Here is a 13,575-nt window from a genome sequence, read left to right as displayed (position 1 = left end):
TCCTAGCTATTCACAGGGCCCTCCATTTTGTTTCTCAGGCCTCCCTCCACAGTGTTTTAATTTGTACTGACTCAGTGAGCAGCCAGCAGGCTATCAACCCAAACTACTCTCGTCACCCTTTGGTCTGTGCCATCCATGGCCTTCTCTCTGCCTTTGGCCATGCCATCTGCTTAGTTGTCTTTCTCTAGGCCCCAAGTCATGTGAGCATCCTGAAGAATGAACTGGCTGACTGTTTGGATAGGGAAGCAAATACTTCCCCCCAGTCCCTTTCATGATTCCAGCGGTGGGTATGCAGCTCTACGTCAAATCTCTCCCAATAGGAGAATTACATCTGGTGCGCTGCTTCTAACCGTAATAAACTCTGTACAATCAAGGAGGCTACTGCAGTTTAGCACTCTTCCTTCTGCTCCTCTCGTAAGGAGTCCACTGTTTTATACCATCTACGCACTGATAATATCAGGCTCACCCAATGTTTCCTCCTGCATAACGAACCAAACCCACTGTGTGATTGTGGAGCCAGATTGATGGTATCTCACATATTGATGGAATGTTCCCTTCTTTTTGCTCTTCATGCTAAGCATAGTCTTCCAGATTCCTTAACTTTAATATTAGCAGACAGCTCACGGATGGTTGAACGTGTCCTCAGTTTCTTGCATGAAATTGGTTTTTATTTTCAGATGTAAGGTTTTGCTTCATCCCTGGAGCAGGGCTGTGAGGTTTTGGTTGGGATCTGTGTTCATGTTTTGTCGGTTGGGGAGCCATGACCACTCCCCCATGGAAAGACCACTATTTCACCCCTCTGTTTTTCCAGTTCTTAGATTTAGTCTACCCTTGTATGACTTCTACCGTGTGTATTTTAACTTTCTCGTTTTGTAGTTTCACTCCTCTGCCTAGATCTGTCCACTTTTAGTGGACCCTCTCTCTTCTGTGAGTAACTTTGGAATTGCAGGACTGATGACCTTCCCATTTAGTCCCCCATCAGTTAATCTGAGAAGAGTTTAATTGACATGAAGCCAGACTTTTCAGCTGCCAGAGACTGTGTGTGTGTGTGTGTGTGTGTGTGTGTGTGTGTGTGTGTGTGTGTGTGTGTGTGTAATCTCCAATGAAGGCCTCATTGGCTAAAAGATCACTTTCTGGCAGTCTTTTTGTTGTGCCCCTCCACAGCTTAGCATTTCCACTATACGGTGTGTAGCAACCATCCTTTTCATAATATTGTTAATTCCATCCTGGATTTTCCACTGTTGGTTTTCTCTGCCAAATACCTCTCATGAAATGACCTTGATGAGAATATCAGACAAATCAGAGCTGACATGTAGTGTTACTCTCAGTTGTCCTTGCTGTGAACCACCTGCAAGTGGATCAAGCAAGGGGTAAAACTGATATTGGTACAAGAAGTGTCCTTTGCCACACTCCATCAAGTGATGTGTGTTGCATAGATGTAGATATGAGTGCTCCATCTGCCCTCTGTCACAGAAATCTGGTGTCATCTGCTTCACCAACTGTGCTGCAGTTGCTAGAAAGCTAAATGTCGGTGAGAATACAGTAGTGTGTTGGAAATTGGATGTACTGTATTTTATTATGTGGTTGTGACAGTTGTAAATGCATATATAGCAGAAATCCCAGAATTACACTTGTGTAGTGAGGTCTATTTGCTTGAAACATATTAGATAGTGTGTCTAAAAAGTGTCTCTACCGAAATTTGAGTGCATTTATGACCTAAAACGTACATTCATTGTGTGGCTAAGAAATCTTCATATTTTCCTTAAAAGTGTTTAGTTAATGATTTGTTATGGACATAACATTACAGTAACACTTGTTCCATAGCTCATGGAAATGACATTTCACAATGATGTGAAGAAACCTTATGCTAAACTGACATGTTTCACAAGATATAATAATTATTACTTTTTTTCTTTTCAGTTAATGCTTCATATCTAAAACTTCATCTATTGATTAGGAGGAGTTGTCATTCAGAAATTATTTTAATTTGTTTTTAAATGCTGGTTGACTATTTGGTAAATGAACAAGGGCTTTAGTGGAAGTTAATTCTCCACTTTCTGTGCCAAAGTCAGATTTAACCCAGAATAGTGAAGATCATCCTTTCTACTAGTGTTGTAACTATACACTTTGCTGTTATTTTTGAACTGGGATGTGTTATTAATAACAAATTTCATAGGTGAATATTGTGAAGGTACTGCGAATATTCCTAGTTCCTTCAATAAATGTCTGCAAGGTGATCTTGGGTAGGCTCTGGCTGTTATTATGATTGCATGCTTTTGTGCAATGAATGCTTTTTCTCTTAATGATGAATTACCTCAAAATGTGATGCAGTTTCTAATTTACTTATTTGTGTATCACCAAAATTTGCAATAACCCTAATATCCTAAGTAGGTGAACTCAAAAGTTTCAGCAGATCATCAGCATGTTTCCAATTTCTCACCAGTGCACACACCCAGAAATTTTGAATATTCTGCCTTATCAACAGATTTCTGATCAAAGTCTATATTTATCAATATTGTTGTGCCATTTACTGCACAGGACTGTGTATGTTGTGTTTCCTGAAAATTTAGTGAGAGTCCATTTGCACAGAGCCACTTAATAATTTTCTGAAAGGCATTGTTTACAATTTCCTCCACTAATTATTGTTTCATGTGATTATCATACATGTATCATTAGCAAAAAGTAATCACAACCAGCAAACAAGAATTAGCTGAGGAAACTGTAAATAATGTCTTTCAGAAAATTAGTCATTCTCTGCAAATGGACTCTCAGTAAATGACATGAGACTTCTATAAATCTTTTGATAATCTTTTCTGGCTTTCTTAATGCAATGGTTTTTTCTTACTGCAGGATGGAATAGTACCTGAGATGATTAGATGGCAGTTAGCACACCTGGTGAAGTCCCTGGCATGTAATAATACTACTACTGTAAAGTCTGCAGAGCGTTTAGTAGAGGTGGTGGATTTAGAAGCAGACACCAGTAAGGTATGAATTTCCCAACTTTTATTCCAAAATGTGTGAAAAATAATTTGTGTCCCAGAAAATTAAGATTTGTATAGTGGAAATAGATTTAAGATTTATATAGTGGAAATAGATTTAAGATTTATATAGTGGAAATAGATTTCAAAGTGTTCACAAAAACAACACAGATTTCAAAATGCTCACGAAATACAACAGTTCAGTACACCTTTGTTAATGAAATCAATTATAGTCACCTTGCTACACCAGCATTCATATTCAGCCTCATTTGCAATAGCACTTCACGGTATGTACAGTAACTGGGGACAGGGAATTCAGGGAAGTGAAGCCACAGATGAAGCAGTTGAGAATGTCTACATACACCATATTGTATCTCAGTATGCCATCCGCATAAAAGTTATCAGCTTACTGTCGAGTCACAGGATCACGTAAAGTGAGCAAAAAACTGTCTGAGGTTGAGGAATAAGGAGCTGCCTTTGGTTAAGCCAGTTACGTGGCTCTGGAATTACCCCTCTTCAGCCTGTGAGAGTAGTTACACTGTAATGTCCTCTGGACAGGACATCCAGGTAGTGCAGTGGTTCTGTCTCACATCTGTGGTGTTCATATGTTGTACAACATATCTGAACTAAGGTAAAGTTGTTTTTGAGCTAAAGGTTTATTTGGACACTGCTGTGCTTTTCCAGGCGTGATCCTGTTGGAGGTGGTATGACCTTCATCTAGTCTTTGAAATTACCCATTCACTAGAACTACAGTTATAATGTGGACTCTGAACCACAGTGCAGCTTGATATTGTTCACATTTATGCTAATCATTGTCAGAGTAGGAAAAAAAAGTCAGAATAAACCCTATGACAGTATGGGAACTGAACTGCAGACATTCGGTCTGGTATTTCGACAGTTATCTCTTGACCACTGAACCACACTATGATATATATCGCTATAGCTGGGTAATAACTAGTCAGTCTGTCATTCACCACTGTGTTCCAGGTGACGATGACACAAGTGCAAGTAGGAGGTGTACTGTGTTTTCAGGGTGGCAATACATCCTTTGTTTATGTTTATGAGTAACCAGTCACATTACATCAGCTTTCATGTTATTTCTTCCATTTGTATAATTTTGTCAAATGTACCTTCTTAAAATCTAGGCATCTCACAGTGTTAGTTTCTATATGCAACAGAGTTAGCTTGCATGCCACAGTGGAGTGTAGAGTGAGTGAATGAGCTTTCAACGAAAGTTGTATGTTATCAGTTTTAAAGATTTCAATTGTTTAAGGAGCAAAGGTAACAACTGACTATATACTAGTGGCTCCAAGTCATTGAAAGGCACATTAGCGAGACTGAGAACTTTGCTGTCCTCTCCTTTGACCTCCTGGCTACTAATAACTGTGCTGATGAGCAGCTTAAAACCAGAGTTATCACGATCGGTCACAATGTCGTGTTGTGTTGAGGTAGGTCTTGCACAGTTTTTAGTGAAGGCATTCAGTCATGAGGGATGTTGGCAGTTGACCACCCACTAACATTCATGGGCAGTCTGATTGCTGCAAGAAGCTCACATGCACTTCTAATTTTTTGCTCGTGTCCCATCACTTGTGGATGCACCTGTTAAGTGACTCTTCAGAGAACATTTATTTATTCAAGTCAGAAGCAAATGTAACACACGATAATTACCATTAAAGAAAAAATAGAGAGAAAAAATTATTAAGCTACACTACTATTGTTCAAAATCTTGCAACATCAGTTGTGCTCGGAGTCTTGAGCAGAAGAGCAGCATACGGGACATAGTTGACTGACTAGTGGGTGTTCTGTGGTGTGTTGTCCTCCTCTGTCCCAGTTGGTTGTATCCACAAGGAAGTGCCGTTTCTGGAGGTTACTTCTGGCTCTTCCAACTCCAGACCAAAGGCGAGTGAGTAACTCCTGTAGAAGATTATTAACAAAATTGTTGAGTATGCCATATAAGAACAATATTTTTAATGCTTACATCATCTCTGGACACAAGATTGTGAACTGTGCTCAGCAAACAGCATTTGATCAAAAGTATCTAGGAAACCACTAGTGGACATTATTATGGGGTGTGCCCACCCTTCATCTTTATGGCAGCTTGAACTCTGCTGGAGACCTTTCAGTGAGGTGTCTGAATGTCTGTGGAGGAGTGGCAGCCTGTTCTTCCTCAAGAACTGAACCCAGAGAAGACAATGACGTTGGAAACTAGGATGTAGTGGAAAGTCAGCATTCTAACTCATCAGGTGTTTGGTTTATGAGACTCTGGGCAGGCTGGTCCATTTCAGGAATGTTAGTCTCCACAAACCATTGCCTCACAAATATTGATTTATGAAAGGATGTATTGTCATCCTGATACAGTCGGTGATCGTGTTCAAACTGTTCCTCTATTGTACATTAAAATGTGTTCATATCCTTCCACATTATAACAACAAAAAGTACCCCCAGACCAAAAGGCCACCCCCCACCACCACCACCACCACCACCACCACCACCACCACCACCACCACCTGTGCTCCCGTACTTCACTGTTGGCACTACACATGATGGCAGGTAATGTTTTCCAGGCATTTGCCAAACCCAAACATTAAATATCAAAAGTAATGTCGAAGTGAAGATTATTCTACTTTGAAAATTTTCACTAAATTGCTGAGAATGGGGTAACAAAATAGATCTTTCTTACATATTTTAAAGTATATCAGGATATTCACATAATCAAGATTTGCACTGTATTGTTGTGGATCTAAACAGTTTTTATATAGTATTTTTTGTTCTTGTTAAAGGTCAAAAGCAACCTCAGAGTCATAGCATTTTATGTGAAGTTGTCCAGGTCACCGAGTGGCATATCATGCAATGAACAGTTATACTGTCTAATTTCCATTTCAGTTTATTTCATATTAATTTGAATAATGACACTTTTGAAATGATTAATTGTTGAAGTTTCTACTCTTCTCAGATAAATTCTTGTCTGCCACATTACTCTCTGTTGGCCTTACATAGTTGGAGACTAGTGGAAAAGGCATTTGGCATTGGTGCAAATGGAGACATGCTGCAAAATGTTTCACTCAGTGATTATAAGGAGCACTGCACCAGACTGGAGACGTTGCGTGCATTTTTATGGAAAAATGCCGTTGCACTTGACAGCAGTTACCTTGATATTGTGTGAGTATGCAACTACAGTGCATTCCGCTTCACTTCCTAATAAGGCTCTAAAATTCTAAACTAATGTCAGAAGTACATCTCTCATAAGAAATGCTGATCTTTTCCCATTGAGGCTGCGTGCCTCTTAAATATATATTGTGAATTGTCTGTTTCGGTTAAATCGGATACCATTTTCTTTGTGAAACATGAAATCTTAATGAATACAGTTAGTTGTATTAAGTTTTATAACCGGGTCTTTTTTCCCAACCCAAAAATTATAGAAACTAATGATTGGTGTGATATATAGTGATCATATTCAATTAATTGTGCCACTCAGAAAAAAAGCAACAGGAAATGTCTTGTGATGATGGCTATTGGTTAGTCCTGCTGAGTTGCTCTTCAGTACAGTATCCCATCAAGCAAAACAGTTGCTTTTTTACCTGCGATTGTGCGTACTTTAGGTATACGTGACTCTGTTTAAAAGAATAGCTTGATGTAGTCACAGGGAGAGCTGTGCACATCTGCTTTCATGCCTCACAGCTAATTCACTGAAAATAATAACCAGTAGTTGTGGTCCTGCAGTTAAATAGTCTATGCAGTCACTAGAATTGTGAATTAATAAAATACACAGAAATATAAAAAAGAGAGAAATAAATAATTTAACAAAAGGGGGTTCTCTTCTAAAATCTGTAATTGATGTAGAATTATATTGAGAAATGTTTATTCAAGAAAGGATATCCCAAATAAATGGAAAATGCCTGTGCAATAATTAAATATAATATAGACAGAAACTCTTCTAAACTGCATTTAAGTTACATTGAGAACATTATGAGAATGGTAGCAAAATCCACAAACTAGATAGTTAAAAAAGATATGTGAAAACTAAGTCCATTTCATAATCACAGTACATGAAATATTCATCAGTTCAAAATAATTCAGAGTTCAAGATGATGATTCACAAATTGAGGCACATGATACAATTAATAGTAATGGATAATCCAGGATGGAATGTAACAATTATGAAAAGGAAAGTTGCCACTCACCATATAGCAAAAAAAAAAAATCAGATCACATATAAAGCTTTACACACACACACACACACACACACACACACACACACACACACACACACACACACATACCACTGAGTGTGGCGTTCAGTTGCCGGAGACTGCAGTCTATCCTCAGTCCTGTGATGTAGGCAGAAAGAATTAAAATTGTACTCTGGAGCACATTTAGACCTTTCGAAATATAAAGTCCCATCAGAATCAAACTCCTACATGATCAAATACCACTTGTTACCGCAGGGAAGCCTGCCTCCTTCCAGAACTAATGTAAAATTGTCCAGAATCGTTCCCTTGAGCTCTTCACTTGAAAAAGTCCCATTCTTCACTTTACCTCTACTGTCTGCTTTCCCATCAGCTGATGAAGGCAATTCCCACCAAAAATACAGCCTAACTACGCTTTACAGATTTGTTTTGACTCAACATGATCACTTCCCAGACAAAATTAATATGTTAAATCAATATTTAAATAAAGAATAGTTATAAATATTTGGTCCATTCAGGTCATTCACAATAATTACAAAAAAAGGATTGTTCATAACTAATAAGCTAGTATTCATCTGCAATTGCACCCATGTTACATGACAACAAATTGTTGTTAAACATTGTTTAAACAATTATTTATGCCTTCTTGACAGAATCATCTTTAGTTCTCTTTTCAAGTGTAGCACCAACTAACACGTGTGATTGACCACTTGTAAAATAGCACAGTTTTGTAATAGCACTTGCAATCAACATTTAAGTAAAGTTACTAGCTGAATAGTAACCTGCTCATTACCTAAAAACACAAGTATAACAATATGTGACTTATACATACTGTATTCATTTGCAGTGTAATTGTGGAGAATGTGACATTCTGACAAACATTTTCCTAGTAAAAAAGATATAAAATATTTCGTAAATTAATAAATAAAATACACATGAATGACTTTCTGGGATGATAGCTATCATACTAGATATAGTTTCTAGAAATTGCACGAGACATTTCAAAGTTGATAATTCAGAGATTCCTTGTGAAAATGTTTATTTGTTTTGAGTATTAACATTTGTAATTTTAAGTATTAACATTTGTAATTTTAAAGATATTGAAATATTGGTGAGTTATTGGATGTGCCTCATTTTCTGAGATCACAGATGTATTCATATTTGGTTTAATATTCTTTTGTAAACTATTATAGACTCCCAAAGAGCTAAAAGAAGCCATCTTTCAGCTTGTCTGACACCCCACAATTTTTGGAGCATTGTCTCCTGCATAAAGGCCATACGAACAACAGCCATCCAAATTCCCAGCTTTGGGATTTACACATTTCTGGTGACACCGCTCGTCCTTGTACCTGGCTCACCTGCGGCGGCCGCTGTGTCCCGCCCGGACGAGACACATTCTCTGCCCTGCGGCCAACCAGCTTTCAGCCACACAAGCAAATTCAACTCCCCTTATAGCAGTTGTAAGCGACTGACTAGCTTGCCTACATATGCATAATGTTAAAGTATGTAAAGTGTACGTTTGTGCAGTTGGCATGAGTGCTAAGTTATTGGTATAGAACCATCTTCGATTATGATCATTTCTGTGAAATGCTTGTACACTGCAAATTTTATCTTCACTTTTTATTTATTATTAAATAGTGTTGAAATGGACATGCTGTCTCACGGGTATTTGTAATTTTTTTTAAAAAAACTGCTGTACTTTTGAGGCAAGGAAATTGCTGCTTCCATTAGACTTTAAATATCAGTAAGCTGACAACAATATGGACAAAATATTGAAATGAAAACAAAAAGAATAAGGGAAGTTGTTAAATGTCACCTTGAAACCTTGGACAAGAGAAATATATAATATTATAGGTGCGATAGAATACAAAGGAGAAAATAATTTCCAGGAAATTCTTTTCCTTTGTGCATAATTACTGCCAATTACTTGTTTGGGCATCGCATATTCGAATTTGACTATTGCATTAGTCCCATACCTATTAGCAGTGTTGCATTTTACCATCTACTAACTAGTAACATAATGCAGTATCATAGCTAAAATATTGTCAGCCAATGAGTTCCAAATTTTATCTGTTGGTGTAACCAACTTCTTTTGATACTTAAAAAACTAAGTTTCAACATTCCTTCTTCTGACCCCCGTTTTATTGATTATGGCACTTCATTTCTGATGAATTCATTGCTAATGGGACATTTGTAACTTGACTGCAATATGAAAGGGAGAGAGGGACGAAGAAATAAATACAGAGTGATGCAAAAGATTTCAGTGAATCTGGCCATAATTTTGTCAGCTCAGAATAAGCATGGCATAGCTCAAGATCTTTGCATATATTTTGTTTGATGCTAATGACCCACTCTTTTGTATTATAAGCTAACTTGTACACTTTGAGAAATTTTTTTTTTTAATGCTTAACATGCCTCTTGGTTTTTGCTTTCTGTTAGCTTACTGACATTTTGTTTTCAACTATAGGTATTATGATGCTTTAGCTTGTAAAGGAACATTCAGCTGGTTCCTAGATGCCCTGATACATTCAGTACCAAGCTCAAATAGTCTGCTTACCAGCAGTCTATCTATTAGTGAAAAGGTTCGTATACTCCATTATTGAAGTGAAGAGTATTTTTTAGAATTGATTCTTTACACCATAAATAAATTCTGCCTCTTTATTTTTTAATAATTGTTGTCTTGTAGAGTAATATTTTGCATTGTTTTATATTTATTTATTTTCATTTGACCTCACAAAGCCATTTTTAGAGTTACACCAACTACTTCATTTTGTAAGTGAGCACAGTAAATGCAGATGGTTTGCTGACAGATACACTGTATATACGGCATGTATAAACTTTTAAGTCACAGTACAATGTAGAATAATAGTTCCTGATTTAATATTTGCAGTGAAATAAAAGTAAATAATTCATTATATCTAAAAACAAAGACGATGTGACTTACCAAATGAAAGCGCTGGCAGGTTGATAGACACACAAAATTCAAGCTTTCGCAGCCCAATGGTTGCTTCATCAGGAAAGAGGGAAGGAGAGGGAAAGACGAAAGCATGTGGGTTTTAAGGGAGAGGGTAAGGAGTCATTCCAATCCCGGGAGCGGATAGACTTACCTTAGGGGGGAAAAAAAACGACAGGTATACCTTCGCACGCGCCGTCCACCTAACCTTCGTAACCTCTTAGTTCATCCCTATGAAACCCCAAACCACCTTCCCTACCCTCTGGCTCCTACCCTTGTAACCGCCCCCGGTGTAAAACCTGTCCCATGCACTCTCCCACCACCACCTACTCCAGTCCTGTAACCCGGAATTTGTACACGATCAAAGGCAGAGCCACATGTGAAAGCACCCACGTGATTTACCAACTGACCTGCCTACACTGTGAAGCTTTCTATGTGGGAATAACCAGCAACAAACTGTCCATTCTTATGAATGGACACAGGCAGACAGTGTTTTTTGGTAATGAGGATCACCCTATGGCTAAACATGTCTTGGTGCACGGCCAGCACATCTTAGCACAGTGTTACACTGTCCGGGTTATCTGGATACTTCCCACCAACACCAACCTATCCGAACTCCAGAGATGGAACTTGCCCTTCAGTATATCCTCTCTTCTTGCTACCCGCCAGGCCTCAACCTCCACTAATTTCAAGTTGCCGCCGCTCATACCTCAACTGTCTTTCAACAACATCTTTGCCTGTGTACTTCCGCCTCGACTGACAACTCTGCCCAAACTCTTTGCCTTTAAATATGTCTGCTTGTGTCTGTGTATGTGCGGATGGATGCGTGTGTGCGCGTGAGTGTATACCTGTCCTTTTTTCCCCCTAAGGTAAGTCTTTCCGCTCCTGGGATTGGGAGGACTCCTTACCCTCTCCCTTAAAATCCACATCCTTTTGTCTTTCCCTCTCCTTCCCTCTTTCTTGATGAAGCTACTGTTGGTTGCGAAAACTTGAATTTTGTGTGTGTCTTTATGTTTGTTGGTGTGTCTATCAACCTTCCAGCACTTTCATTTGGTAAGTCACATCTCTTTTATTTTAGATATTTTTTCCCCACGTGGAATGTTTCCCTCAATTACATAAATAATTCATTAGTTATAGCCAGACCTGATCACTAACATAATTATCTTAATTTCGAATATATTTTGTTCTATTCAAGGATGAATATATACAATAAATTATGCACAGTAATTAAGGCCAAGTGCACTTGCTTGTACTTTTTATTGTTACATGTATGCTTCAGTAACACTGATCAGAAGTATTATGAAAAGGATAGATAGCTGCTCACCAGAAAGTTGACACATTGAGTTACAGACAGGTACAGCGGAAAGACCGTTACACATTTAAACTTAATGCTGCTTTTGTGTGTGTGTGTGTGTGTGTGTGTGTGTGTGTGTGTGTGTGTGTCTCCAGTCCTTTTCCTTCACCCTTCTTCCTTCCCTTTTGACCCTTCTGTCTGAAGGAGCAGCCACTGTCTCCGAAAGCTTGTCAGTCACAACAGTCTTTTATGTGTGTGTTGTGCCATCGCTTTGGAAGTAGATTTTTTATCTATTCAATTGAATAATTTTGTCAGGATAATTAATGATCCAAAAGTGTGTGTGTGGGTAAGGAGTGATGCAAAAATTGATGATGATTGGTTACCTTGGTACCAGAAAGCTTTAGTGAAGGTATATGTAACAGAAGGGTTGTAACAGATTTAGAGGGACATTTACACAGTTGTAGTAGCAATCTGGTGATTTGGAGAAGGCATGTACTACCATTAGAAACAGCAGCAAGTTAATGGCTAGCATAAATTACAATTAACATACTTGTTGTCAGCCAAGGGCAACCATTGTATTGGTAGATACAGATTCCTGATAAAAGTCAAATTCTGTACTTAATTGAACAAACATAAATCAGATCAGTTGCTACTACTCAATGAATATCTTAATAAATTCCTGTAAGGATTTTAGTAGCAAAAGAATTTCCTAAGAAGTTGGATTTGCAGAGAACTGAAACACTGTCATCTGTCTAATTACATTTGTGTGATACTGTTGCCCTTTATGATCAATTCAAAACATCTAGTTACAGCACTTCTGAGATGCAGTAATATTTTATTTTATTTTATGTTTGTGGTGAGATATTTCATGGCCATTGAAAAACCAGATCTTTAGTGGCTAGAAAACCCTACATATTTTTGCTTGCTTTAATAGTTGTGCTTCGGTATTTCTTTATTTTTCAAATAAATTTTGCAGTAATTTTGTGTACAAAATTTATGGGAAATATATAAAAAGAAAAGAAGAAAAAAAAGCCTCCAGGTGACTATATATTGATCAGTATTAAGTTTAACTCTAACTGTAGAACATGGAAGAAAGTAAATCAGGCTTGATAATATTTATTGGTTTTTTCATTTCAGATTGATACCGCAAGAAAGTTTCTGAGGATTGCGGAGCCTCATAGAAATTATACAAACAACCTGAATGGATGTCTTTCTCTTTGTGAGTCTTTTGAAGACATAGTGCAGTTTCACGAACAATTACAGCAGGAACTCAGTCACGGAAAATCTGCTATGCATATCAGAATCACTGCAATGGCAAGCCAACTTTGGTTTGCAATGGGCCAATTTCAGATGTCAATATTTACTCATCTTGGTCTTGTCGATCCTGTTAGGAAGAGGACGATGAAGTTGTCCTACGCCAAGGAAGAGGTATTGTGTGTGGTAGTATTTTTGAATACATTTGTCTCATTTTTTGTGTGTGTTCATTTAAAATAAAAAAAATTGGAAGGAGGAAAGTTGCCATCATTGGCACGATGAGAGTAGGCGGGTAGGCACGGGGCAGGCAGGGATGGGCAAACAGCTGACGTGCAAGCGGTCTTGCAGCTGGGCTGCAGCACACGCAGCTGTAGTCAGTTTGCTGAGCTCGGATGGCTGGTGGTGGCCAAGCAGGTTGCGCATGTGCAGAAAGTGTGCAGTCAAACTTTCTGGTGGCTTTCCTACACCAACTGCATTGGCCCACAGGCGAGCTGGAGAGTGTTGGTGGATGCCCGTGCCCGATGGGTCGGCATTGGAACAGCCTGGTCTGGAGCTGAGCATTAGAACAGAGGAGAGCAGGTGTGCTGAGGAGTTAGTTCCCGAGTTGTAATTTTTTTATGATACACGGTATACTTTTATGCATTGAGTCAGAATGACAACTCTAGTTTCATGTGTAATATCTTGGAAAGTGACCTGATCATCTTTGTCAAGTGCTGTGAGTGATGATATTATGTGTACTTGCCACCTGGGCTCAGACACTGTGAACAAAAATGATTAGGTTGTCAGAATGTTGGAGAGTCTCTTAACATTGTTTCAAGCACAACTTCCTTCAAATGAAATATGCAGACATTTTATCTTCACTCATGTCATTAATAGTGCTTTTATTAACAGTTTATTAGTAACTTAATG

General features: G+C 38.2%; 1 protein-coding gene across 2 annotated transcripts in view; it reads left to right on the top strand.

Moving 5' to 3' along the window:
- Nucleotides 1-13,575, top strand: part of LOC126284458 (midasin) — a 481,989-nt gene that overhangs the window by 294,754 nt on the left and 173,660 nt on the right. For both annotated transcript variants that reach the window (XM_049983379.1, XM_049983380.1), the window contains 4 exons: nt 2,851-2,985; nt 5,932-6,137; nt 9,633-9,747; nt 12,550-12,840. In XM_049983379.1, the coding sequence (XP_049839336.1) occupies nt 2,851-2,985; nt 5,932-6,137; nt 9,633-9,747; nt 12,550-12,840 (747 nt within the window). The remainder of the gene's footprint in view (nt 1-2,850; nt 2,986-5,931; nt 6,138-9,632; nt 9,748-12,549; nt 12,841-13,575) is intronic.

This window comes from Schistocerca gregaria, chromosome 8, assembly GCF_023897955.1.
Source record: "Schistocerca gregaria isolate iqSchGreg1 chromosome 8, iqSchGreg1.2, whole genome shotgun sequence".
NCBI classification, from domain to species: Eukaryota; Metazoa; Arthropoda; class Insecta; order Orthoptera; family Acrididae; genus Schistocerca; species Schistocerca gregaria.
This window is presented reverse-complemented; position numbering and strand designations above follow the sequence as displayed.